Source organism: Aquarana catesbeiana, linkage group LG04 (assembly GCF_042186555.1).
Source record: "Aquarana catesbeiana isolate 2022-GZ linkage group LG04, ASM4218655v1, whole genome shotgun sequence".
NCBI classification, from domain to species: Eukaryota; Metazoa; Chordata; class Amphibia; order Anura; family Ranidae; genus Aquarana; species Aquarana catesbeiana.
In genome coordinates, this window is record NC_133327.1 from 442,281,021 (window position 1) to 442,308,122 (window position 27,102).

Here is a 27,102-nt window from a genome sequence, read left to right on the forward strand (position 1 = left end):
CCTTGTCAAGTGGATAAGGTAATACATTTGTGTCCGGGGTGGCTTTCTCAGCCGTTAACTCCAATTGTGGACACGCTGAGCACAGACAGCCAGGATTACACCCAGTCGTGCCAGTATTTCCTTTTTCAAATGATTGTAGTTTTTTGCATCCGCAGGCTCCAAGTCAAAATAAGCCATTTGGGATTCTCCAGATAATAGTGGGGCCACTAGTCCACAAAAAACAACAAAAAGTGTAGCGCTAAACCTTATCATACATAACCCTAGGTGGGTAGGTATACAGTGAAAGGGATCATCAATAGAAAGACCCATACATAGCTAGAAAGTCCCGTTATGGGTGTTTATGGTCAAACAATAAATAACAGTGTTTTAGTCCTTTAAATAAACAATTTATATAGATCCAGTATCCCAAAACAGCAGATCAGCTCACTACCACCAAGAGAAATGAAGGCTTACCAGATGTGGTGGACCCGACAGGGCATACGCCAAATTGGGTCAGATAAGGCTTGGGTGGTAGAAAGCTATGGATATCTGTGATGTCACAGATTGATGGATTCCTCCAACTGGTATCCGGGTCCTGGAAGGTGTGTGGAGTTCAAAGAATATGGATGGTTCTGTAGGTCCCGGGGGGGAGGGAATGAGGTATTCCGTGGGTGGATCCCTCAAACCAACATTCATTGGATGTAGATGTTAAATGGGAAAGAAAGAAAAGAAGGGCCACATAGTGTAAATCCGAGTAGAAAGTTTAATAAAAGCTTTAAGGAAATACACTCACGTATAAGTCCACAGAATAATACAGCGCTGAGAAAAAGTGGCGACAATGGGGTCCTGCCCAGGACCCCATTGTCGCCACTTTTTCTCAGCGCTGTATTATTCTGTGGACTAATACGTGAGTGTATTTACTTAAAGCTTTTATTAAACTTTCTACTCGGATTTACACTATGTGGCCCTTCTTTTCTTTCTTTCCCATTTAACATCTACATCCAATGAATGTTGGTTTGAGGGATCCACCCACGGAATACCTCATTCCCTCCCCCCCGGGACCTACAGAACCATCCATATTCTTTGAACTCCACACACCTTCCAGGACCCGGATACCAGTTGGAGGAATCCATCAATCTGTGACATCACAGATATCCATAGCTTTCTACCACCCAAGCCTTATCTGACCCAATTTGGCGTATGCCCTGTCGGGTCCACCACATCTGGTAAGCCTTCATTTCTCTTGGTGGTAGTGAGCTGATCTGCTGTTTTGGGATACTGGATCTATATAAATTGTTTATTTAAAGGACTAAAACACTGTTATTTATTGTTTGACCATAAACACCCATAACGGGACTTTCTAGCTATGTATGGGTCTTTCTATTGATGATCCCTTTCACTGTATACCTACCCACCTAGGGTTATGTATGATAAGGTTTAGCGCTACACTTTTTGTTGTTTTTTTGTGCACTTATACTTTGTTGGTTGTGTTAGCTGCTTTTTCTTTCTTATGAGCAGCGCAGAATTATTTTTGCATATATGGGCCACTAGTCCAGCCATTTGTTCTTTAGACCAACTTTCTTCTTCTGCTGTGCTTTCAAAGGTGGTCAGAAACATCTCAGGGTCATCATCTGCAGTCATCTTTGGCAACAGGTGGCTTACCCGAAAAGACGGAATCACTGCCAGCCTCAGTCTGCTACCTTTGCTGAAACAGTTTTATGATGGCCACTATGTGTTGTTGGTGTTTCTGTTCCTGCTGTTCCAGCGCTTTCTGCTGAATTGCAAGGCTCTGTGTTGCAAAGTTGCATTTGTCTGCTGTTGGTTTGCATTTACCAGAGCAAGCTGTCTCAGTAGCTCCTCCATGCTGGCTTTTCTTCACCTGCCCTACAAAACCTCCACCATATGTAAGGGATTAGCTCAGTAGCAGGGTGTGCAGGACGCCCTGGATGGGTCACAGCACAGTGAAGTAGGCACCGACAGACATCAGGATCTAAAATTGTGGTTTATTTACAAGTCTGTGGTTACAAAGTGCAGGCATCAAAACAGGTAAAATAAAACAAAACAGAAAAAAAAACCCTTGCCACTTTGGGCGTCTAACTACAAAAACACAGGAACCTGACTACTTGTTCTGCCACAACCTACCACTGCCCAGACACTTGGCGGATACACAAGAAATAAAGAGAGGCTTTTAGTCACACAGACTTAATCTCACCATTCAGAGGTATTGCTGCTCTCCAGTCTGCCATGCACAGAGATCTGGTTCAGAGTGGAGATCCTTGTTGAAGCAACCTGGGAGTTTTATAGAGCCCTGAGTGCTTTATCTGTTACACCTGAGCTTGTTGACCCTCATTAAGCCCAAACAGGCTCACTGCACAGCACGAACACAAAAGTAATCAGTGAACAGCATGAACCTGGGACAAATATATCTCCCATCCTGGACACAACCTATAGATTTTCCTGGCTTCCTGTCACAGTGTGTATTGTGACAATGCCAGGATCTGTCATGGAAATGGTCAAGAAAAGGACACAGGTTTTGCACATTTTGCTGAGTACAGGACTACAGAGCATTGATTTTGAGTGGAGAAAACTGCTTTTGCAGCTTACCCCCAGCCCGAATTGGGCTCCATAGTTTGGAAATTTCAATGTGCCTTGGGAGGGAAGAAATCTCCAACCCAGGCCTGGGTTTTTGTGGACAATCAGCAGGGTGGGTGCCCAGGGGCATTCAGCCTTTAATGATGGTCTGCTAAGAGTTACGAGTGGAGTTGGTGTTGCAGTTGCTGCTATTGGGAGAGAACGTCTCTGTATATGTGAGTCCAAGCAGCTCAAAGCTGTTTGTGTGTGGAAGAGCTGGTGGTCTGAGAAACCAGTACCAATAGCAGCAGTGCTTCTGAAGAGTAGCCAGGTGGGCTAGCATTTTCATTTGTATTTTGCTGGAAAAGAAACCCTGTGTGGAAAACCTTACGTTATATAGACTCTGCTTGCCTTTTAATAAAAAGCCCTACAACATGCCCTACAACTGAAGTGCTGACTAACGTGAACTCACTTGAAAAAGCATCTACCACTGGAGCTAACCAACCCCCATGTCACAAGTAGTGTTCAGATGTGGGCAAGCAGATGGTGAAATCCAGGTCTTTGCTCCACAAGTGAGTTGTGTCAGCAATAGCTACTGGTTGTGTGTGGCAGCCATGGGAACGGCATTCTGGAGGACTTATTTTGATCAACTGTGTGCATGACTTCAACAATGGGGCGGTTGAAGCAGAAAAAGATGCAATCCTCGCTGAGCTAAAGGAAAGAATGCTATGGCTAGAGGGTATTTCACTACATGCCCCTGCCAGGCCAGAAAATTCAACCATGTGTTAATTAGCTGTGGACTGGTGCAAACTGGTCATGTCACCCTCAGATAAAGTGAAGGACATTATCCCTGGCAACATGAACCCAGGTATGCCACAGCAGGATAATGAATGGGGACATGCTGTGGCCCAGTGTCCTTAGGCGCAGGTCAGGAAGCCAACCAGGAGTCGAGACATAGTATGGTCATCCATGGCAGCAAAGACTAGGCCAGCCTGTAGGTCTGGAGTTCAAGGAGTCTGCCTGCTGAGGGTTGTGACCAGTGGTGTCCTCAAGAGGTATCCCACTGCAACGAGGGTCGTTGAGGAGATGCCAAGGAGTTGAGGTTTGGCATCCAGTACCATGCTTGGAGTGTGGTCAAGTGGGGCATGGTATCTTTACTTGGCCCAGGTTCTGGAACACTGCCGCAGAGCTTGAAAAGGCTGCAGTGTCACCATGAAGTCACATGGGGGCAGTAGTCTGTGAGGAGGCAGCTGAACAGAAGTGCACTCAAATGAAGCCTACAACACCTGCTACAGGATCTTGCAAGGCTGATGCAGTTTATGGGATTGATCCCAGTAAAGCAGGAGTATGTCTGGCGGGGAAATCTTCTGAGTGTATGGACATGGACTTGCTTCGGTATGCCTGTGCAGTGGGGAGACACAGGTTGAAGCCCAACCTGCAGCAAGGTTAAGCACTCAAAAGGACTTGAGGACTGTGCCTGGGGTAATCGAGCAGAGTGCTGGGAGAGCTGAACTAGGAGTGACCAAAACAGTCCAAGTGCCAGGTTTCCTAGTGACAGGTGCTGCAAAGATACTCAGGGAAACCTCTCAGGACTCTGCAGTGATGGAGCAGAGGCTTTTCTAGGTTAGCAATGGAGTCGTGCAAGTAAGAAAGAGTACCTTTTCCTGTTTAAAGCTAACGATACTAATGATCATGCAGACCTGGAAAACCCTCTGCTTTGTCACTGTAGGATCCTGGGAGGTTTCCTTGGGCATCTCCTGTAGCACCTGTCACTAGGGTATATGGCACCAGGACTGTTTTGACCCTTTTGACTTAAAACCAGCATCAGTTCTTACTTGCACACTTAAAAAGTCAGGGATTTTTTTTTAGGATTAGAGTCAGGTGTATGATTAACCAATTATGCCAAGCAGGTGCTAATGATCATCAATTTCATATGTAGGTTGTAACTGGCATTAACTGAAACAGAAACAGCTGTGTGGGAAGCTTAAAAGTGAGTGAGGAAAAGCCAAACTCTGCTACTAAATTGAGGATGTGGAAGACCTGCCATACACCATGGAAAGACTGAGCACAGCAACAAAACAAAAGGTAGTCATACTGCATTAGCAAGGTCTCTCCCAGGCAAATATGTCAAAGCAGACTGGGTTTTGAAGAAGTGCTGTTCAATCTCTTTTGAAGAAGCACAAATAAATGGGCAACGTTGAGGTCTGTGGTTTCAGGTGAGTAAAGAAACTTTTCTTAAGGTGATAAAAGTTCATCAATCCATGCACCAAACACCAGGCTTGTCACCACGTGAATAGAAACTCTCCCTTTTGGGGTTAAACTCACCAGAAAACTGGTAAAATCAAGCATCCAAAATATATCTCTATATTTCCACTTCTCAAGGGCATCCACTGATTGCCTGTATTCTATAAGGCAGCTCCAATATACCAGGGTCATGTGAAAAGATAAAGGTTCACATAGCGTAATCCCGTTTAAATGTATTTATTGAAGCCATATAACAAGCCAAACGCTGCTACTAAATTGAGGATGTGGAAGACCTGCCATACACCATGGAAAGACTGAGCACAGCAACAAAACAAAAGGTAGTCATACTGCATTAGCAAGGTCTCTCCCAGGCAATGATGTCAAAGCAGACTGGGTTTTGAAGAAGTGCTGTTCAAGCTCTTTTGAAGAAGGACAAATAAATGGGCAACGTTGAGGTCTGTAGATGCATTGGTCATCCAAGAAAACTTGATGGAGCACATGAGACACTATATGCTTACTTCCCTTTGAAATCGGAAGATGTCTAGCAGTGCCATCAACACAGAACTGGCAGAGACCAGTGGGACCCAGGTACACCCAACTACTGTCCAGAGAAGTCTGGCCAGAAGTTGCCTTCATAGAAGAATTGTGGCCAAAAAGCCATACCTCTAAACTGGAACTGCGGTGCAGTTAAATTGCAGCAGCTGCTGTGAACTGATGAGTCGAAATTTGAAATATTTGGCTGTAGCAGGAGGCGGTTTGTTTTCGAAAGACTGGAGAGCAGTACAATAAGTGTCTGCAGGCAACAGTGAAGCATGGTGGAGGTTCCTTGCAAGTTTGGGGCTGTATTTCTGCAAACGGAGTTGGAGATTTGGTCAGGATCAAGGGTGTCCTCAATGCTGAAAAATACAGGCAGATACTTATCCATCATGCCATACCACCAGGGAGGCATGTGATTAGCCCCCAATTTATTCTACAGCAGGACAACGACCCTAAATAGACAGCCAATGTAATTAGGAACTATCTTCAGTGTAAAATGAAGAAGGGCAAGGAGTCCTGGATGTGATGGTTTGGTGCCTACAAAGCCCTGATCTCAACATCAAGTCTGTGTGGGATTACATGAAGAGACAGAAAGATTTGAGGCAACCTACATACACAGAAGATCTGTGGTTAGTTATCCAATATGTTTGAAACAACCTAATTACCGATTGCCTTCAAAAACAGTGTGCAAGTGTACTCAGAAGAATTGATGCTGTTTGAAGACAAAGGGTGGTCACACCAAATATTGAGCTGATTTGGATTTCTCTTCTGTTCATTTACTTCCCATGTTAATTGATAAAAAATAACCTGTTAACACTTCTATTTCTAAAAGCATTCTAATTTAGTGTGTGTATGTATACTGTATATACTGTGTATATATATATATATATATATATATATATATATATATATATATATATATATATATATATATATATATATATATGAGATACAAATGAGACTGTGTTTCACAATATTAGATATCACAACCACTTGAGCTCTGAAAGATTTTACCCCCTTCATGACCAGGCCATTTGTGCTATTCGGCGCTGTACTACTTTTACTGGTAATTGCGCGGTTATGCAACGCTGTGACTAAATGAAATTTATATCATTTTTTCACACAAATAGAGCTTTCTTTTGATGATATTTAATCAATGGATTTTTTATTTTTTGCAGTATAAACGAAAAAAGACCAAAAATTTTTTGCTATAAAACATATCCAATAAAAAAATTAAAAGGAATCAAATTTATTCATAAATTGTGGCCAAAGTGTAGTCTGCTACATGTCTTTGAGAAAAAAAATCCCAATAAGTATATATTGATTGGTTTGCATGAAAGTTATACGATGTATATATACTGGAGTTTTTATTTTTTATACTACTTATGGTGGCGATCAGTGAGTTATAATGGGACATCTACAGTGCGGTGGGCAATCTACCACTGACACTGGGGGGACTGACTAACTGCCACTGACATCACCAGTGACATTAATATGGTGATCAGTGATAATGCTATACACTGTCACTGTACTAATGACACTGGCTGGGAATGGGTTAACATCTAGGGCAAGCAAGGGGTTAAAAGTGTGCCTACCTATGTGTAATGTGCATAAAATGTGCTGCTTTTTACCAATCTCTCAGTTTCTCACCCCTGCTTCGCAGGGATAAAAAACTGACAGATTGCTCCCTCTGTACAGAGTCCTGTGTTAATCAACACAGGGCTCTGGGCTGTGACGATCAGCAGGTCTCGGCCGTGAATCATGTATGCACCCTAAACCCAGAAATAGGCAGCGAAGTATGGGTTCATCATTTTGCCTACAGCGGTCGCCTGCCTGCAGTACATGGCGGGCAGTCGGCCAGCGAATAATAAATATAATTTGATTAATATTATTACTTCACTCGTTGTGAACTCGGATTAGCGCAGCACCAAATACTCAAAACAATAAGTAAACATGTATGAATATAGAAAACCAGTAAGTGAAATCTCGTAACAATCCAACAGGGACAATATGTGAAGCCCAGCCCCTGATGATGTGTTATGACAATGCACGGGGCGGAGCCAGACGCTGTGACGTCACCATGCATGATGCACACGGAAGTGCACCGATCAAGTTCTTGGTTCTATTTACATATGGCGCATGTGTTTAACAATGCATGTGAGCGTATTTAACCGTTATTTTAATAAACCATACCGGATTTACACTATTGGGAGAGCTTGGCTCTTTTGTTGCTCTTTAAACATGTGACGGTTTGAGCTGATCTTGGCAAGAAGTGGTGGATTCATATAACTTTATTTTCCCTATAGCTTTCTTTACTGCTTTGCACATTGTGACCACTTTTGCACAGGGGGTTGAACTGGTAATCCTCCATGTTTGTGCTCCACCCAAAAATTTTATTTCAACATCAAGGAAGGGTCTGAGTTTTGTGAGACGTATTCACCTATTGTCCTTGTCCGGTTGTTACCAGTTTTCACTTATTGGTTTTCTATATTTTCTATTTCTAACTCTCCTTTTCCAAACTTGGACTCCACAGTCCAGAAACTGTACAAATTTGCTCAGTTCCCCATCAGACATCTACAACACAACATTATGTTGTGGGACAAATTGGTTAAGTCTGGTTAAGTCAAACAATAAAGACAGAGTTTATTTCTGGTCTGGTGGCTTAGGGGTCACGCTCTGGAATTGGGAAAGCCTCCCTTCCACTGTCCCGGAAGATCCTAACAATGGATGACTGCTTGAAGGGCTGTGGAAATGTCCTAAGTACCTGGTGCAGGGGACTTTTATTAGAGGAATTTTGTCACCTGATTAACATTCTGAAACTCTGAGCAATACTGGACACTGTAAAACACAAAAGTGCAAAAAAAAAGGCCCAAACGCACTGCTCAGCGCTAAGGGGGATAATCCTCTTAAAGTAATGACTATATCACAGCTTATGATCTTAAATCCTAAATAGCAGTTACTGAAAATCAAACAAATATGTAAACAGATGATGAAATAAAAAAGACTTTAAACCATCATAGCAGCGCTCATGTCAATATAAATGTCTATGACATGCTTGTATACAATTCCTTTTACAAGAAAATAGATAAGTCAGTCCCTTGAAGTGGTTTCAGGTGAGTAAAGAAACTTTTCTTAAGGTGATAAAAGTTCATCAATCCATGCACCAAACACCAGGCTTGTCACCACGTGAATAGAAACTCTCCCTTTTGGGGTTAAACTCACCAGAAAACTGGTAAAATCAAGCATCCAAAATATATCTCTATATTTCCACTTCTCAAGGACATCCACTGATTGCCTGTATTCTATAAGGTATGAGCAGCTCCAATATACCAGGGTCATGTGAAAAGATAAAGGTTCACATAGCGTAATCCCGTTTAAATGTATTTATTGAAGCCATATAACAACCCCCTTACAGGTTATACGTACAAGATAAGATAAAATATAAAGCATAAAAGCACACCGTAGCATTGCCACTGATTGCTAGCAACGGGGAGGCATCCACATCAACGGGAACTGCCGCGCTTAGCTGTTTCCTGGTTCCCCAGCTGTCGGTGACCCGCAAACGTCACTTCCGGCTATTGTGGAGATCACACAACTGACACGTTTCATCACTTCCGACTTCATCTGAGGACATGATCTCCACAGCAAGCCAACGCAATTTAAACAGTTTATAATCAATTTATAATTGAGCGGGATGCGCTGCTCGCCTAGCAGGGATGGACATCTGTCCCATATACAGCATTTGTCTTAGTACTGTGCCGGAGTAATGGGAGGAGTTGGTTTCATCCTAATCAACTGGGGAGTTCGCGTGTTCATTCTGTTTAAATTGCGTTGGCTTGCTGTGGAGATCACTCCCTCAGGCGAAGTCGGAAGTGACCAACCAACGGCATATTTGTTTGGCAGTAGGGCTGCAACCAACGATTATTTTGATAATCGATTAGTTGGTCGATTATTGTTTCGATTAATCGGATAAAAACCTTAAAGTGTGGTGTATAATTTAGTTAATATGTAAAGTATAAGAAAAAAAAAAAAAAGGCAGTTTATTCTTAAATCTCTATGCAGTGGTAAATATAAATAACCAACTATATGGTCAGGAAGCAAAATCTCTAATGCACTCTGAGAATAACAGATAGAATAGATATACTGTATATACCTTTTAGAGGTTGAAACTGGTAAATATCATCAGACTCAGATCAAATTTTTTATGTAAAGAAAAAATAAATAAAAGACTGTTTTCAGACAGAACTACAATATATTATATGCTGGCCATACGAAAACAATGTCTTCCTTCAAAAAAAATTTAATTTTAAGAACTTTCATTTGATTTTCTAATGTTCTTTTCGACCACAATGATAGGAAAATTTGAAGGAGCAGAATAGAAAAACTTCTTGGTCAAAGGAATTTTCAGACAGTGTATGTGGGTTTCGTTCAGAAATTGCATTCATTTTAAAACTGAATGTTAAAAGGCAGTGACATTTTCAAATGACATTCTTTCGTTCAGCGAACGTACAAAGATTTTTCTTATGAATATTCTTGTCCGAAAATTGATACGTGTATGGCCAGCATAAGGATTGGTTCACACCTATGCAGTTTGCTTTTGATCCGTTTCTACACTGCTTTTTGCACAGGTGATTTTGCTACGATTTGAGTTTTGCATTTTTTTAATTCTTTTTTTGGCCATTTTATTGTTGGGTAGACTAAAAAATGAAAATTGCTGCAAAAAAACACAACATGCTCTTCTGCAGCTTCTCCACTGAAATATATATATATATATATATATATATATATATATATACAGTGGGGACGGAAAGTATTCAGACCCCTTTAAATTTTTCACTCTTTGTTATATTGCAGCCATTTGCTAAAATCATTTAAGTTCATTTTTTTCCTCATTAATGTACACACAGCACCCCATATTGACAGAAAAACACAGAATTGTTGACATTTTTGCAGATTTATTAAAAAAGAAAAACTAAAATATCACATGGTCCTAAGTATTCAGACCCTTTGCTGTGACACTCATATTTAACTCAGGTGCTGTCCATTTCTTCTGATCATCTTTGAGATAGTTCTACACCTTCATTTGAGTCCAGCTGTGTTTGATTATACTGATTGGACTTGATTAGGAAAGCCACACACCTGTCTATATAAGACCTTACAGCTCACAGTGCATGTCAGAGCAATTGAGAATCATGAGGTCAAAGGAACTGCCTGAAGAGCTCAGAGACAGAATTGTGGCAAGGCACAGATCTGGCCAAGGTTACAAAAAACATTCTGCTGACGTTTGGGACGACCAGAATCCTTCCTAGAGCTGGCCGTCCGACCAAACTGAGCTATCAGGTGAGAAGAGCCTTGGTGAGAGAGGTAAAGAAGAACCCAAAGATCACTGTGGCTGAGCTCCAGAGATGCAGTCGGGAGATGGGAGAAAGTTGTAGAAAGTCAACCATCACTGCAGCCCTCCACCAGTCGGGGCTTTATGGCAGAGTGGCCCGACGGAAGCAACACCTGAAAGACTCCAAGATGGTGAGAAATAGGATACTCTGGTCTGATGAGACCAAGATAGAACTTTTTGGCCTTAATTCTAAGCGGTATGTGTGGAGAAAACCAGGCACTGCTCATCACCTGTCCAATACAGTCCCAACAGTGAAGCATGGTGGTGGCAGCATCATGCTGTGGGGGTGTTTTTCAGCTGCAGGGACAAGATGAGTGGTTGCAATCGAGGGAAAGATGGTGGTATTGGTGGTATTTGATCACCTCTGCAGTTTTTATTTTTTGCTAAACAAACTAAAAAAGACCGACATTTTTGAAAAAAAAAGTTTTTCTTAGTTTCTGTTATAAAATTTGTTTTTCTCCTTCACTGACGGGTACTGATGAGTCGGCACTAATGGGCATTGATGAGGCGGCACTGATAAGGTAGCACTGATGGGCACTGATGAGGAGGCACTGATATGTAGAAATGATGGGCATTGATAGGCGGCACTGATATGCAGCACTGATGGGCACCGATAGGTGGCACTGATATGCAGCACTGATGGGCACTGACAGGTAGCACTAATGGGCACTGACAAGCAGCACTGATGGGCACTGACAGGTGGCAGTTATGGACACTAATAGATGGCACTGATATGCAGCACTGATTGGGCAGGTACTGACAGGTGTTAATGCTGGGCACTGATTGGCATTGTGATGGACACTGACTGGCACTATGGTGGGCACTGATTTGCACTAGGGTTGTCCCGATACCACTTTTTTAGGACCGAGTACAAGTACCGATACTTTTTTCAAGTACTCGCCGATACCGATTACCGATACCTTTTTTTTAATGTCACGTGACAGTGTTTTCTTTTTTTTTGGGGGGGGGGGGGGGGGTGAACGGTGTATGTGTGTGTGGTTTTTTTTTTTTTTTTTTTTTAATCAGCCCTGTTGGGGGGCTTTGGTGAGATATCAGGGGTCTTAACAGACCTCTGATATCTCCCCCTTGAGACAGAGAAAGAGACAGAGGATAGAGATTCCCCAGTCCCTTTCTCTGCAGCCTCAGCTGCACTGAGAATGAATGGAGAGAAGACAGGGGCTCCTCTCCATTCATAAACTGACACATTGTAATCACAGAAGATTACAATGTTTCAGTTATCTGAATGGACAGAGTCAGCTGACTCTGTCCATTCACACAGCGGAGAGAGACAGCAGAACGGAGGGGACAGAGAAGGAGAGTTGAACGGAGGGTCCAGCGGAGAGACACAGGGAAGGAGAGAGGAACGGAGGGGACAGCGGAGAGACACATGGAAGGAGAGAGGAACGGAGGGGACAGCGGAGAGACACACTGAAGGAGAGAGGAACGGAGGGGACAGCGGAGAGACACAGGGAAGGAGAGAGGAACGGAGGGGGACAGCGGAGAGACACAGGGAAGGAGAGAGGAACGGAGGGGGACAGCGGAGAGACACAGGGAAGGAGAGAGGAACGGAGGGGGACAGCGGAGAGACACAGCAGAACGGAGGGGACAGCGGAGAGACACAGGGTCAAGGAAAGAGGAACGGAGGGGACAGCGGAGAGACACAGGGAAGGAGAGAGGAACGGAGGGGGATAGCGGAGGGGGACAGAGGAACGGAGGGGGCATGGAGGAGGATGCAGTGACATACAGCGGTGACCGATCACCGATGTATGTCACTAAAGCTGCTGAAAGCCGGCGGGGGGAGAATCTTGTAACTCCCCCACGCGCCGATCACAGCTGACTTCCAGGTATTGGGGGAAGCATCGGGAGCATTTGCCCGAGTACAAGTACTCGGGCAAATGCTCGGTATCGGTGCCGATACCGATACTAGTATCGGTATCGGGACAACCCTAATTTGCACTGTGGTGGGCACTGATTGGCACTTTATTGGGCACTGGCAGGGGGTTATGATAGGGCACTGACTGGGCACCGATTGGCAGCTTATGGGTACATTTGATGGGGGCTGTGCTGATAATTAGTGTGCTGATTATCAGCACAGACCCCCCCTCTGACAGTTAGAGGCACCGATCGGCTCTCCCTGTCAGCGCGAACTGAGGAATGCCGTTTACCGGCACTTCCTGGTTCACGCGATGATCAGCTGTGATTGGTCACAGCTGATCGCGTGGTAAGAACCCTCTGTCAGAGGCTTCTTATCATGATCAGAGATGCGGCCTGTCAGACTGACACGCCACACTCGCGATCGGTGCGCGCCGGCATATTATCTTGCCTGACTGGGCGTCATATGATGCCCAGTCAGGATAATAGAACCACTTCCCAGACGTCAATCTGTTATACGCTGGGCAGGAAGTGGTTAAAGTGCTCTCATTTCAGTGTACTTTGTTTCCAGAATGAAGTGCAGCTTAGTAAACTTCATGCTTTTGATAATTGGTGTGCTTATCCTTACCTAGTGTCTTCTTTTCCTATAATTTATGGTGAATGGAATTACCCTGTGATCACCGTTTTACCTAAGTTATCCCTTGTTTCTACATCTGCAGTCATCTCTGTTTTGTAATTAGTAGGTCCAGCAAAGAATCAATTCTAGTTGTGGCTTCCACCGTGTGACTCATGTAATTGTTCTGCATTACATTTAAGAAATGATGAGCCTTAGTTGAATGAGCAGTTCGGCTGCTCACTCAATATCAGGATAATTAAAGTCCCCCATGATTATAAAATTGCCCTGCCTCCCCACCATCTGACTGCCTCCCCACTTCCACCTACCTTGTCCCTCCTAAACTGAGTGTGCCTCTGGACATTCGCAAGCCAGTCATGTGAGCTGTCAAACCAGGTTTCTGATATTCCCAAGAAGTCAAAATCCTCATACAGCAGAAGTTCTAGTTCTTCCATCTTACTAACCAGACTTCTAGCATTTGTTTACACACTTTTTTAAATTTTGTACCTGCACCTTTATCTTTGCTCATTTTTTATAGCAAGATTCATTCAGCCTACAAGTATTGGTTCTAGAAACGTTATTTCCTCCTTCTGGTTTGAAGCCTCCTTCCCCCTTCCCAACGATGCCCTCATCTTTACACTCTGACCCTTGCTTGTTACCTTTCACTGATCTCATCTCATCCCCCCCAGTTGAAAAGCTCATTCAACCTTCTGCCCATCTTCTCCTGCAACAAATCTTAACAAGCATTAATAAGATTATTCACATTAAGCAAAACAGGCAGACCAGTGAAACTGCATGAAATTGGTGACATTTACACTTGTACTCTAATATTGAAAGGTTTTGTGGAGCATTTAAAACTAAATGTGGTACCAAGAGATTCTGTTTTTATAATCATGGCTTTAGAGGAGTTGAATTGGAAGCTCATTGGTTCACAAAAAATTGTCTTCAGATGTATTTAAAGGTGGTGTTTTTTACGATCTCTATAAGTAGTCTAATGTCTGTAGGTGAGAAATCCATTTAAATAGTATGTACCGTATTTTTTTCAGGTGTTTTTGCAGAATTTTGTACAGGCGTTTTCAAGGTTAAAAAGTCACCAATGTAAAAACAGTAAAACGCCTGTAATCTGCTAAAAAAGAAGCTCATGTACTTTTTTGGGCGATGGGCGTTTTGCTTTTGGCGACAGAACACTCAGATGTGAACAGGGGCCATTGAAATGAATGGGATTTGTCTTGTTGGGCATTTTTAGAGCTGAGGCTTAGAGCTAGAAAAATGTCTAGATGTGAACTGAGCCTTAGTTTAGCCTTTTTCAATTTGGTTTAGTTGTAAAAGTGTTTAGTTAAATTGCATGTCTAGCCAAAAGGATTAGGGAAAGGTGACAATGGATGTACTATATGGAAAGGGAGAGAATCTGCAATAGGAACACAGATTTCAATAACAAATCTAATGTAGGTTCTAGCCCTTTTCCTACTCTACAGAAAGTTTGTTTCGGTCTGTGTTGCTGTGGGAGATTAGTCCTACCTTCTGTTTAGTGAAGTCTTTGTCAACAAGTTGGAAAGTTAGAGGAAAACTATGTAAGGGATCTTCACATAGCAGTAAAAACCCATCAGGGATTCTAATAGTTTCCAGAAAAACTTTGTCTTGAGATGCACTTTAAAATACACTTAAATAATGGCTTCTGTCATGATTTGCTGGCTGCAAATCAACTGTTACATATTTTCATATTGTTTACTTTAACAGATATGGAAGAAAAGTTACATACCTGATATCTTCCTTTGGAGTGGGATTATCTGGAATCGGTGCAGCATTTGCACCGAACTGGTATGTTTTTCTATTTTTTCGCTTCCTACAAGGCGTCTTTGGAAAAGGAACTTGGATGACTTGTTATGTGATTGGTAAGTTGTGATGCCATTTTAAACCACTTTGTTATGAATAAAATTTAAATATATAAAAATGTACAAAAAGCTCATACTTGGTTGTCAAATCCTTGTTTCAGATGTGTAGCAGTGCGTGTTTAGCAGGTTATAGATTATTTGTGTAAAGGTGTATTTACAAGCAGCAGAAAAATGCCACCATAAAACCTTGCCAGCCATTGTCAAAGCCCCCTGAAAGTATGCTTTTGTCCAGACAAGATCAAAATATAACAGCAAGAAAAGACAGTGAAAATTGCGATCCCTCATTCATACAGTGCTTATACAAAATAAATCAGTAAAATTACATGTGTGATAAAAAAAAAAAAATAATCGCACTTCAATATATTGTTGCCAAACCTATATAAATTGTGCTAATTGGTGAGAAAATTTCCTCAAACAAAATGTCTTAGACAGTTCCAAACTTCAATCCGGCTCAAAGCAGCAAATTTCAAATCCAAAGTGACACTCAGTGAAACATAAATCAGTGGTGAACTTCTAGTGATGATCCCTCCACCACTCAGTAGGATTACTTAATCACCAGAGATGTTTGCCTGTCTTGCTATAGACCAGGCTTTCAAGGCATGTGTCTCATCCTTCCTAATGGAAATCACCTGAGGTGGATGTGAGAACTGATAATCCTCCAATATCATTCTCAGCAAGTTCTCGCCACCTCAGATGAATAGATGGGTCAACCAGAAAAGGAAACTCATAGTATAAAATCGCAGAATTCATTGACCCAAACATACATATACTCACATTCATAAAAAGTAGAACCAACAAAACTTTCACAGAAGCCCCATTAAAGCGGAGCTCCACCCAAAAGAGGAAGTTCCCCTCTAAGGTTTTCTCCCCCCTGTTCTTTAACATTTGGCACATTTTTGGGGGGGGAAGGGGAGCGGGAAGCCGATTTTGACAGGTACCCACTCCCACTCAGATCAGCTAGGCAATCAGAGCGGAAGATCCCCCCCCCCCCAAGGTCACAGGTCCCAGAAGATTGAGGGACCATTCACAAGGCGTAGCGCAGCACATGCATGTGAAGTGGGCAGCTGGCTGTGAAGCCACAAGCTGTCACAGCTGGGTGCCCATGGTTAAGATGTTGGCGCCAGGGACCGATGACGGTCCCCTGTGCCCTTTCAGGTGAGCACAGTGCTGGATGCTGGTACAAGTGAGTCTGTTCATTAAACATCAGCAGCTACAGTTTTTGTAGCTGCTGACTTTAAATTTTTATAAACATGACTGGAGCTCCTCTTTTAATACCCTGTGGATCAGCACTTTAATAAAGACTGCTGAACACCAGCAGCTCAGAATCCCCGACTCACATAGACAAACCCAGGATCAAATGGTATGAACACGTTTAAGTTTTAAACTGCAGCCTAAAGTCCAACATAGAAATACCTTCTACTATGCAGATTAGTGATGGGTGAATATGCCCAGGTTTGATTCGTCAATGGTGCATCCTGTCTAAAATTTGGCAAACCTGAACTTAAGAGGTGAATCCAAATTAAGTTTATGGGGATAGAGGTGAATCCTGTCATTACATTTTGGCAATTTTTAAATAGGCCACGCAGAGGGTCTTATGAGCCTTTCAAGGGCAACCTTGAAAATACACAAATCTTGTAAATTACATGCTTGGGCGATGTCCTAAAATTGTATGTGGTGCTATAAAACAGAACGATTTTCATACAATTTCTAGCAGCTACACTGGCAGTGCCTATATGGCAGCACCCTAATCTGATTAATTTCAAGTTGAAAAGCTTTTTTCAGGTTGATTTAGCAGCAACATGTGTTTTCTTTAAAAAAAAAAAAAAGGTAACGAGCCTGCTTTTACTGGCAGATAGAAATTGTTAAATTTGTTCGCTGAGGCTGTACCTGTTTTGCTGATGCTTCTATCGACTCTTCAAAAGAAATAAAGGACTGCAATTCTTCTTCCTTTTTTTTTTTTTAATTTTCAAGATGCCTTGGTGGGAAAAACATTTGCCATGCACAGAACAGCAACTAAAATAACTGCTGACTTTAAATCCAACACAAAATTAAAAACACAAAGCCCCTATTAATGAGCTAAAACAGCAAAGGGGTTTATGCCCAAACAACTAGCAAAATTAATTAAACTATTGTTTCCTGACTATAATTTCTTATTGTGGTTGTTGATGGTTCAAGAAATATATAGTGCCTACAGTTTTTTTCAGTGCTTTACAATTATAAAGGGAGATGGTACAGTACATTACAAATTAAGAAAGAGTTAGGAGGGCCCAGCTCATGAGAGCTTATAATGTAAATATGAGGAGCGAATGACACACAAAAGCTAATAACTGTGTGGAGATGGTGTAAGTAAAAGTTCAGTTGTTAGGTTGAGGTGGGATAGGCTTCCCTGAAAGGATGTCTTTTAAAGGATTGTCTAAAAGCTGATAGAGTAGAAGATGGACTATCAGTTTGAGAAGGAGCGAGGAGGACAGTTCACATTGGTACGATTTGACATGTAAAATTGCATGTCAAATCGGCAGCAATTGCCGGCAATGGCACCATCCTAATCGGTGCGATGCTGCATTTACGGCACCGCACCGATTTCAAAAAGTAGTTTCTGTACTACTTTTTGTGATTTTGGGCTGCGATTTACATTGATATCTGTGCAGAAACTCTCACAAATGTCTCTGAAATCGCGACCAAAATCGGGACTGACATGCAGGAGTGAAATTGTGCGGGTTCAGCTGAACTTGCACAGGTTCATTCCCGCAGCTCAGTGTGAACCTGTGATTTGAGACTAGGTGGGTGGATGGGTTTGTATGTTGTGGTTGGTTGTTGGAGTCATGGTTGTTAAAGTGGGAGTAAACTCCCTTGGCTGATATTTACCTATAGGTAAGCCTATAATAAGGAGATATTTACTTTAGAAGCAGCCAGGTGAAACGGCATACCCAGGGTGGCCATGGCTCACTGCAAGAGTAAAATTAACACCAAATTGAACAGATAAATAACACAAATGGTGGAGAACAAGGAAACTTCAAAACCAATCCTGGCTGACCCAAGATCAAGGTATAATCTTTAGTTGCACAATGTGTCACTATCTGAACAAAGGTGGGCCTCTATGGTAAAAAAACAGAAGTTCTTATTTCTGAAAGGTCTACACAAAAAAGACAGACCAGAGATTAACCACTTCAATACAGGGCATTTTCACCCCTTCCTGCCCAGACCAATTTTCAGCTTTCAGAACAAGCCACAGTTCCTCTGGGAGAATGTACTTTTGAATAGATGAAACTAAATTTAAAATGTATTTTTTGGTCACAGCACGGGATGTCTTGAATCTGTGCAGAGCACAATCAAATTCAAAGAATATTTAAGTATTTGGAGCAAAGCATACCTAATATTAAAAAGTATTCTCGGTCTCAAGTAATGGTTCTTCCTCTACGAGAATGACCTACATCTGAAAACCCAAGAATGGTTGTAAAGCAAGCATTGGACTGTTCTGAAGGGGCAACTGTGAGTCTTGTCTGAAACAAATGGATCATATGTATGTAGCACTACCCTCATAGTAGCTGCTTGAGTTTTGCCCAGGTATCCCCCATCCTGCACTGACAGCCTGGTACAAAGTATTTCCACAGCCAGGTGCACACATACTTCAGCTTGTTGAAGTCAAAGACCAGTGTAGGTGTGGTGTTTTGTAGTTTTATTTTAGCTGAACTTGGATAGGGTTAGGGGGTTGCAGTGGGATACTCCGAAACAAAACGATTCACAACTTGAGGACACTAGCTGTTTTAAAATGGAGCCTTAAGTCAAGTCCCTTGTTGGGAGCAGATAGCAGACTTCTCCTGATTTGGCAGTGCAGTAGTAAAAAACCTTGAGCAAACTCCCTTGCAGTAGGTGGCAGTTAGACAGAGCTCTTCAGAACCCTAGCCAGTGATCTCTTTTACTAGGCCCTTAAGCTGACTAGAGAATAGCAGAGGTGGGTTAACAGCACCAGTCTCTGAGATCCTATAGATGTCTGTATTCATAGGCCTTTGAAGAGCAACCAGCAGCCTTTCTCAGTGATACCAGATGGATCGACAGCAAACCCTCCCTCAATCAGCTTAGGAGAACCAGGTGACAGGGGAGCCAGGTTCCTTCCTCAACCCTGGTTTGGTGCAATCCACTCTGGGAAGGACCCCAAGCCCATGTGTTCACAGAATACTGTTTATATGCCATTACACAGCCTCCCCTGTAATTGGCCAGAGCTGCATTCATAATCATGCCCAGAGGTGTAACTAGAACCTTCAGGGCCCCGGTGCAAGAAAACATGAAGGGCCTCCCTGACCCCCCCCACACTTCTTTCATCTGAGCCCTTGGCTTCCAATTTTGGGAGGGCATCCATGGACATCCTCCTCCTGCCTCCTGCATGCCCCTTGGGGCGCCAATCACAATTGCCCTTTACCATGTGGTCAGTTGATCACATGTAAACAGACGAAAGGAAAGCTGTTAACTGGCAAGACTGTCGGTACATTGTTTACAATGATAATCAAGGTATTGATCATCAGTGCCCTAATTATCAGTGCAGCCTATCAGTGCCTATCAATGTCGCCTATCAGTGCCCATCAGTGTCACCTATCACTGCTTATCCGTGCTGCCTATCAGTGCTTATCAATGCCCATCAGTGCCACTGATCAGTTCTCATCAATGCCGCCTATCAGTGGCCATCAATGCCACCTATCAGTTCCATCTATCAATGCTCATCAGTGCTGCCTATCCGTGCCGCCTGTGACATCTATTGGTGCTTATCAGTGCCACCTATCAGTGCCCATCAGTGCAGCCTAGCGGGCGGGACTCCAAGGCCCGGTCACAAGTGCGACCTTTGCGACCCTGGTAGTTCTGCTACTGTTCATGCTGTTAATTTGACTAGCTCCCACCTATGTTCTGGAAAGCTCTAGTGGTTTCCAGAAGGCAGGAGGAGCTTTCGGAAAACCTAACAGCACCAGAACATCATGAGCAGCCCTGACTAATAGATTGCAGCACTCTGTTAGGCAGAATGCTAAAGATAAATTTACCTCTTAGTCCCCCTGTTAGGCAGAGGAGCGAATTACACTAACCTAACTATGTACATCCTAGCACCCATACTAGGAGGGTGCTACATGTAGAAACTACAACTTAAGTTTAGTAGAAAAAGCCCATAATACCCAAGTCAGCTGGAACAGTTTACTTGGGAAGAGAAATGTACAAGTCTTTGTGACAGACCTAGCCGGGAAAGAGACTTTTGGAGGGGACTGTATGCTAGTCTCTTGCCGATCGATCGGGGGCCCTTGCATTTGGGGGAATGGTGCTCTTTGTGAGCTGTATGTCTGGGGACCCTGGATTTGCCATATTGGAATAGTGGCTGATTCATAATGCTGGGACAGATACTGTTAGGAGATGCTGATGTAAATTCCAACACCTGTCTGTCTATTGTCTGCTAAAATGTGTATTGTAAATAAGTCTACTATGGGATCTAAGAGTCATTAGATCCCCATTGTTATTTGTGTTAATTAACTCTGCTATTGTGTGAAGAAGAGTCTATGTTGATTGTGATAATGTTGATTGGATTTTCTGAACTACAAGACGGCCAGTCTGGCCTAACGGTCATGTCTGAGTCATCTAGTCTGTCTAAAGGGATTAGTTAATTAGCTCATGTTAATTAGGTTACAGCTGTATTGTTAGAGTAATATGAGCAGGAGGTCTGCACCTACACTTTGAGTGTATAAAAGCCTGTATTTTGTCAATAAAGATAGATTCCTGGTTGAACTTGCATACAGCCTGCCTGGTGTTTGTTCTGAGCTATCACAACTGGACAACTGGACTAGAACGGCACAGAGCTGTAGTTCTAATCCCAGAGCAATCAGATGTTGCGATCTGCAGTCTGATTCAATAGCTGCAGAGGAGTGTCGGGAGAGTGGAACCGAGCGAGCAAGGGGCTCGTTACAGTCTTATACAGGGCTATTACTTGATTATTGATATAGTTGCAATAAAGAGGTGTGCTACAAAATTTTAGGATTATGGGTACCAATAATTGGCCAAGCCATTTTCATTTGATTTATTTACTCAAAAATGTTAAATCATAAAGCAAAAGCAAAATGTCCGCTCTATGCACTATGCATTAAAGCAGCATTATATGTTGCTGCTTACTAATCCTTAGATGTGGTGGCTGTATTTGTTTCTTGTTTTAAACTTTCCCTCTGTTATTACCTGTTGATCTGGCTTTTAACATACTGTACCCACCTGTACCACCTGTATTACAGTGCCTACACTCTGGATGAAGGAGCAACAGACACCTTTGGACAGCAACATTGTCAGTAACTAGCAGATTTAGATACACTAAACAAATTGAAGCCAAACTCCAGCTAACAGCTGAGCAGTTACAGCAACAGTTTTGTTTTTTTTCTTTTGGGATAAATGTTTTACATAAATAAAAGCTGACCATTGTAAGCATCCCTGTCAGTGGTAAATGGTTTGTTTCACCCCTAACTGCTGCATCTGCAGTACAGCCTGTTCTGTAGAAGAACAAAATTTACTGGCCAGATCAGCAGGCGAACAAAGAGCCTAAAAAAGGAAAATGAATACAGCCACTAGAGCTAATATTTGTAAGCTGCAGTATGTTTGCTTATGGGTTTAATACCACTTTAAAAAATGATGGCTCAATAAAGCATTGGTTGGAATCAATGATGAATCTGACTAAATAGCAATGTCTACCAATGTATCCAGTCATTGTCTATTTGTAATAACCGTGGTCAAATGTCATATTTTTTGTCAGTTGATTTAGAAGCCATTAAAGCGGTTGCAGATAGCTGAAGGTAGAATGTTTTTTATTATACTGCATTCTAGGCAGTAAGATAAACTTTCTCAATGCAGCTTCACCCACAGCCCCCTCCTAAAGGCATACTTGAGCCTGATCTCGATCCAGAAATGTGCACGAGAGCCAAGGCTCTCTTATTCCTCATGGGCTCCCGCTGCTGTCAATTAAAGCCAGTGACAAGAGAGCAGGGGGTGGGGCAGAAGCCCTGCTGTGTGTCTTATGGCTTCCTGCATTTTTTTTTAAACAATACTTGGGCATTCATATGCAGCATATTAGTCCTAAGGCAAGCTAATCAGGCAATCGAATCAGTATGTGATGCATGTATATAAAGTGAATAGCATGTCTATGCTGCTTTTAGATATCAGTTGTCTTTCCTACAAGTCTTTTTCTTCTCTTCACTCCCTTTAGTTTATAAAACCATTGCTGAGCTAATCCTGCCTTGTTACATAAATTAAAATCTTCCCAGACACTAGATGCCAACAGAAAATTTGAAATGAACACCAGCAGACTCCCTGAATGATTGCAGTCTACAGAGGCACAATTGTTTTAGTAATATACAAGCAGGCCTTTTCTAACAATGTGTCAATTAAACTTGCCCTACCGCTTGTGCCAACTAGTGGAGTCACGTTTGTAAATGTTTATTCCTTGCCTACCCTGCTTGTTTACATTTCAGTAATTACAAATATGCACATAAAGCTATAGACTAGAAATACAAACGAGAACAGGAAACACAGTTTTGAGCTACAGTCTCATTATTTGCATAACTAGTAGTACCAGCAATTTAGAATATACCCTGTTACATTTATTGGAACTTTCTGCAAATTATCTGTAGATTTTATTACGGGTATCATATTTGAGTGTTCAGTTTCTACAAAACCACATTTAGCTTCTACTTATAATCACTGAACAGCACTGCCTGTGTTTTTTCTTTTTTAACCACTTGCTTTCTCTGCACTTTCACCCCCTTCCTGCCCAGGCCAATTTTCAGCTTTCAGCGCTCTCACACTTTGAATGACAATTGCGCAGTCATGCAATACTGTACCCATATGACATTTTTAACATTTTTTTTCACACAAATAGAGCTTTCTTTTAATGGTATTTAACCGGTTCCTGACCAGCTGCCGCAGTTGTACTGCGGCAGGATGGCTCCCCTGGACGAGCCATTGTAGCTGTACGTCGGCTCTTTAAGATGCTGTAGGAGGCACTCGCACGCCCACATCGTGTCCCGGAGCCGATGGGAGTGCCCGGCGGTCGCTCGTGACAGAGCGAGAACCGGGATCTGTGTATGTAAACACAGAAATCCCAGTTCTCTCAGCGGAGAGGAGACAAATCGTGTGTTCCTACTAAGTAGGAACACCGATCGTTCTCCTCCCCATGTCAGTCCCACCTAGGGAACACAGTTAAATCCTTGATCGCCCCCTAGTGTTAACCCCTTCCCTGCCAGTGACATTTATAAAGTAATCTGTGCATTTTTATAGCATTGATCGCTGTATAAATGTCACCGGTCCCAAAAATGTGTCAAAAGTGTTCGATTTGTCCGCCGCAATATCGCAGTCCCGATAAAAATCGCTGATTGCCGCCATTACTAGTAAAAAATATAATAATAAAAAAATGCCATAAATCTAACCCCCTATTTTGTAGATGCTATTTTGTAATGCTTTTGTGCAAACAAATCAATATATGCTTATTGCGATTTTCTTTACCAAAAATATGTAGAAGAATACATATAGGCCTAAACTGAGGAAAAAAATTGGGATATTTATTATAGCAAAAAGTAAAAGATATTGTGTCTTTTTTTTCAAAATTGTCGCTCTCCTTTTGTTTATATCGCAAAAAATAAAAACCGCAGAGGTGATCAAATACCACCAAAAAAAAGCTCTATTTGTGGGGAAAAAATGGACGTAAATTTTGTTTTAGTACAGTGTCGCACGACTGCGCAATTGTCAGTTAAAGCAACACAGTGCCGTTTCGCAAAAAATGGCCTGCTCGGGAAGGGGGTAAATTCTTCCAGGGCTGAAGTGGTTAATCACCACTGGGTTTTACATTTTTTGCTAAATAAATGAAAAAAGACAGAAAAGTTTGAAAAGAAAGATGTTTTCTTAGTTTGTTATAAAATGTAGCAAACGTAATTTTTCTCCTTCACTGATGTGCGTTGATGAGACTGCACTGATAGGCTGCACCGATGGGCTCTGATGAGGTGGCACTGATAGGCTGCACTGATGGGCACCAATGAAGTGGCACTGATAGGTGGAACTGATGGGCACTGTTTAGGCAGCACTTATAGATAGCACTGGTAGGCGGCACTGATAGGTGACACTGATGAGGAGGCACTGATAGGCACTGATTGGCAGCACTGATGGGCACTAATAGGTGGCACTGATGGGCACTGATTGACAGCATTGGTGGACACTGATTGGCAGCACTGGTGGGAACTAATTGGCAGCACTGGTGGGACTGCACTGATAATCAGGATACTGATAATCAGTGCCCTGATTATCAGTGCCCATGTCCCTTGAACATAAGCTGGTTATCGTTTTTCTTACAAAGCGAGGGGAAAAAAAGCCGATAACTGGCTTGTGGTAAAGGGCCACTGTGATTGGCCCTTTACCTCGATCTGTGATCAGCTGAATCTGAAGGACTCAGCGATCACAGAGTGAGCTGCCTCCGCACCGCAGGGGGTGTAAGGGCATTGCAATCATGGTAGGACTTCAATGTATACCCTCCCGGCAAAGGAAGCCTGCGCTTCTGTCTTTTGGTTATGGCGTGGGCAAAAAGCGGTTAATATTTGACAGAATGTAAACTATTCTCTTAGGTTTATCTTTAATTAGTATGAGATACTCCAGTTTTTTACCTATTTTTTTTCCTGATTTTGTGTCTTCAAGTGAAAGTTAGGTAAGCTGTTTGTTAAAACTACGGTTGAGCTTTTATAGCTGTGACACGGTTCTGTAAAGTGAATGAAGGAAATTCATCCCAACACACTATTCCTTTCAATTCCTGTACTGGGAATCTCTCCAACTACCTCTTGACAACAGTTACTGAAACAGATCCTACTATTGGAAGCGATCCTCTCTACCTCTGTTCTGATAACCTTTTTTGGTATCTGCTCTTCATTCCCTTTTTCTATTCTAATGTATCTCCAAAACAGACAGCAATGAATAACCCTCCTTTACTTTATCAAGTACTAGAAAAATGTTTTACCCAAAGTTGACATTCCTTCATTGGAAACTTAAAATGTAGGGGACTACAAAATCAATCCCCTCTGGGTGATCTGTGTTCTTTGAAAGGATTTAACCCCTTGCTGCTGCGTCCTGCCTTTAAGAGCTTCTAAATGCCAGGAGATGTAGGTGGGCATTCGGGTCATGTGACCTCTGTGATTGGTGGTCATAGCAGTCACATGATTGTAAAGCTCCTGATCACAAATATTAAGTATCTGCGTTAAAGCCCACCCACCGTGAGGTCCGCATACATGCATACCATCGGCTGGAAGAGTTTAATCAAACTTTGTAGCAAGAGTGCTGCGTGGTGTGTTTAAAAATAAAATAAGAATAAAGCTGTATGTTCTATTATATCCATGAAATACTGATTCCTGAATTGGCATGTCTGTGTTCAATATAATCATATTATCAGCTGATGCACTTGCAGTTTTCTAATGTCACCAAAAATAGTATTCCTATTGCAAAGGATACCTAAAATGTTATTTGTATCTTAGAGTAGTCTACTGGAAAAACAGTGAGCCAATCACACAAGCAGGAAATAATAACTTTTCTGGAAAGTTCTGTACACCAGCTGTGTACAGAACACCTCCTGATTGCCAGCTTGCATTGAATTTTACAGAAAGTTACAGCTGCTGCATATTGAATAAGAAAGGTACAGGATATTTTAATCACATTAAATTAGAACATGGCTTATGGGGGCATGATCTCGGCATGGCGGCGTGAAGACACATCTTTACAGAGCTCCCAGCCGGCGGGCTCCCTGCAGCTAACCACCGTCAACTTACCCCACATTACCAGTGCCCAGCAGGTCCCTTGGATGTCCAGGAAGCCCGACTGACATCCCGCTGCCTCAGCCTACACCCCAGGTCGCTTTCCGCGGTTGCAACAGCCGGAGGCTCCTAAGATGGGATCCACAGTGTCTGGTCTCCCACAGCAGTGGCCGGACGACCACACAATACCACCTTTCTCACCCCCAGTGATCTTTCTCCCTGCCTACCAAGATCGCTCTTATTCCAGAATTGATTTTTTTTTCGAAAACATTCTGCGATATCTCTGGTCACAAGACAGACATCGGCCACATCACACTCTCTAAACCATGCCCGAATCACTCTGGAGCTTGCTCTCTCCAAGGCGTCCCCCATGACTTTTACGTGGCGACTCAATGAGGCGCTCTTGAATAATCCCGAAATTGCGGCAGATATCCAGAAGGAACTTACCTTATATTTCTCTACTAATGTAGGCTCTGTGGAAAAACCAATCTCTGTGTAGTCTACACACAAATGCTGTATTAGGGGAATCATAGTTAACCACCTCAATACAGGGCACTTTCACCCCCTTCCTGCCCAAGCCATTTTTCAGTTTTCAGTGCTGTCGCACTTTGAATGACAATTGCGCGGTCATGTTACACTGCACCCTAATGAATTTTTTATCATTTTTTCCCCACAAATAGAGCTTTCTTTTGGTGGTATTTGATCACCTCTGTGGTTTTTATTTATTGCGCTATAAACAAAAGAAGAGTGACAATTTTGAAGAAACACAATATTTTTTACTTTTTGCTATAATAAATAGCCAATTTTTTTTTTTAACAAATTTTTCCCTGAGTTTAGGCTATGTATTCTTCTACATATTTTTGGTAAAAAAAAATCGCGATAAGCATATATTGTAAGCATATATTGATTGGTTTGCGCAAAAGTTATAGCTTCTACAAAATAGGGGATAGATTTATAGCATTTTTATTTATTTATTTATTTTTTACTAGTAATGGCGGCGATCTGCGATTTTTTTATTGTGACTGCGATATTGCAGCAGACATATCAGACACTTTTGACACATTTTTGGGACCATTCACATTTATACAGCGATCCGTGCTATAAAAATGCATTGATTACTGTGTAAATGTGACTGGCAGGGAAGGGGTTAACACTAGGGAGCGATCGAGGGGTTAATGTATGACCTAGGGAGGTGATTCTAACTGGGGGGGA

At 42.3% G+C, this 27,102-nt stretch overlaps 1 protein-coding gene across 1 annotated transcript in view; it reads left to right on the forward strand.

Moving 5' to 3' along the window:
* SLC22A3 (solute carrier family 22 member 3) overlaps positions 1 to 27,102 on the forward strand; it is an 803,039-nt gene that overhangs the window by 500,823 nt on the left and 275,114 nt on the right. The window contains exon 3 of the mRNA XM_073627457.1: positions 14,946 to 15,100. Within this exon, the coding sequence (XP_073483558.1) occupies positions 14,946 to 15,100 (155 nt within the window). The remainder of the gene's footprint in view (positions 1 to 14,945; positions 15,101 to 27,102) is intronic.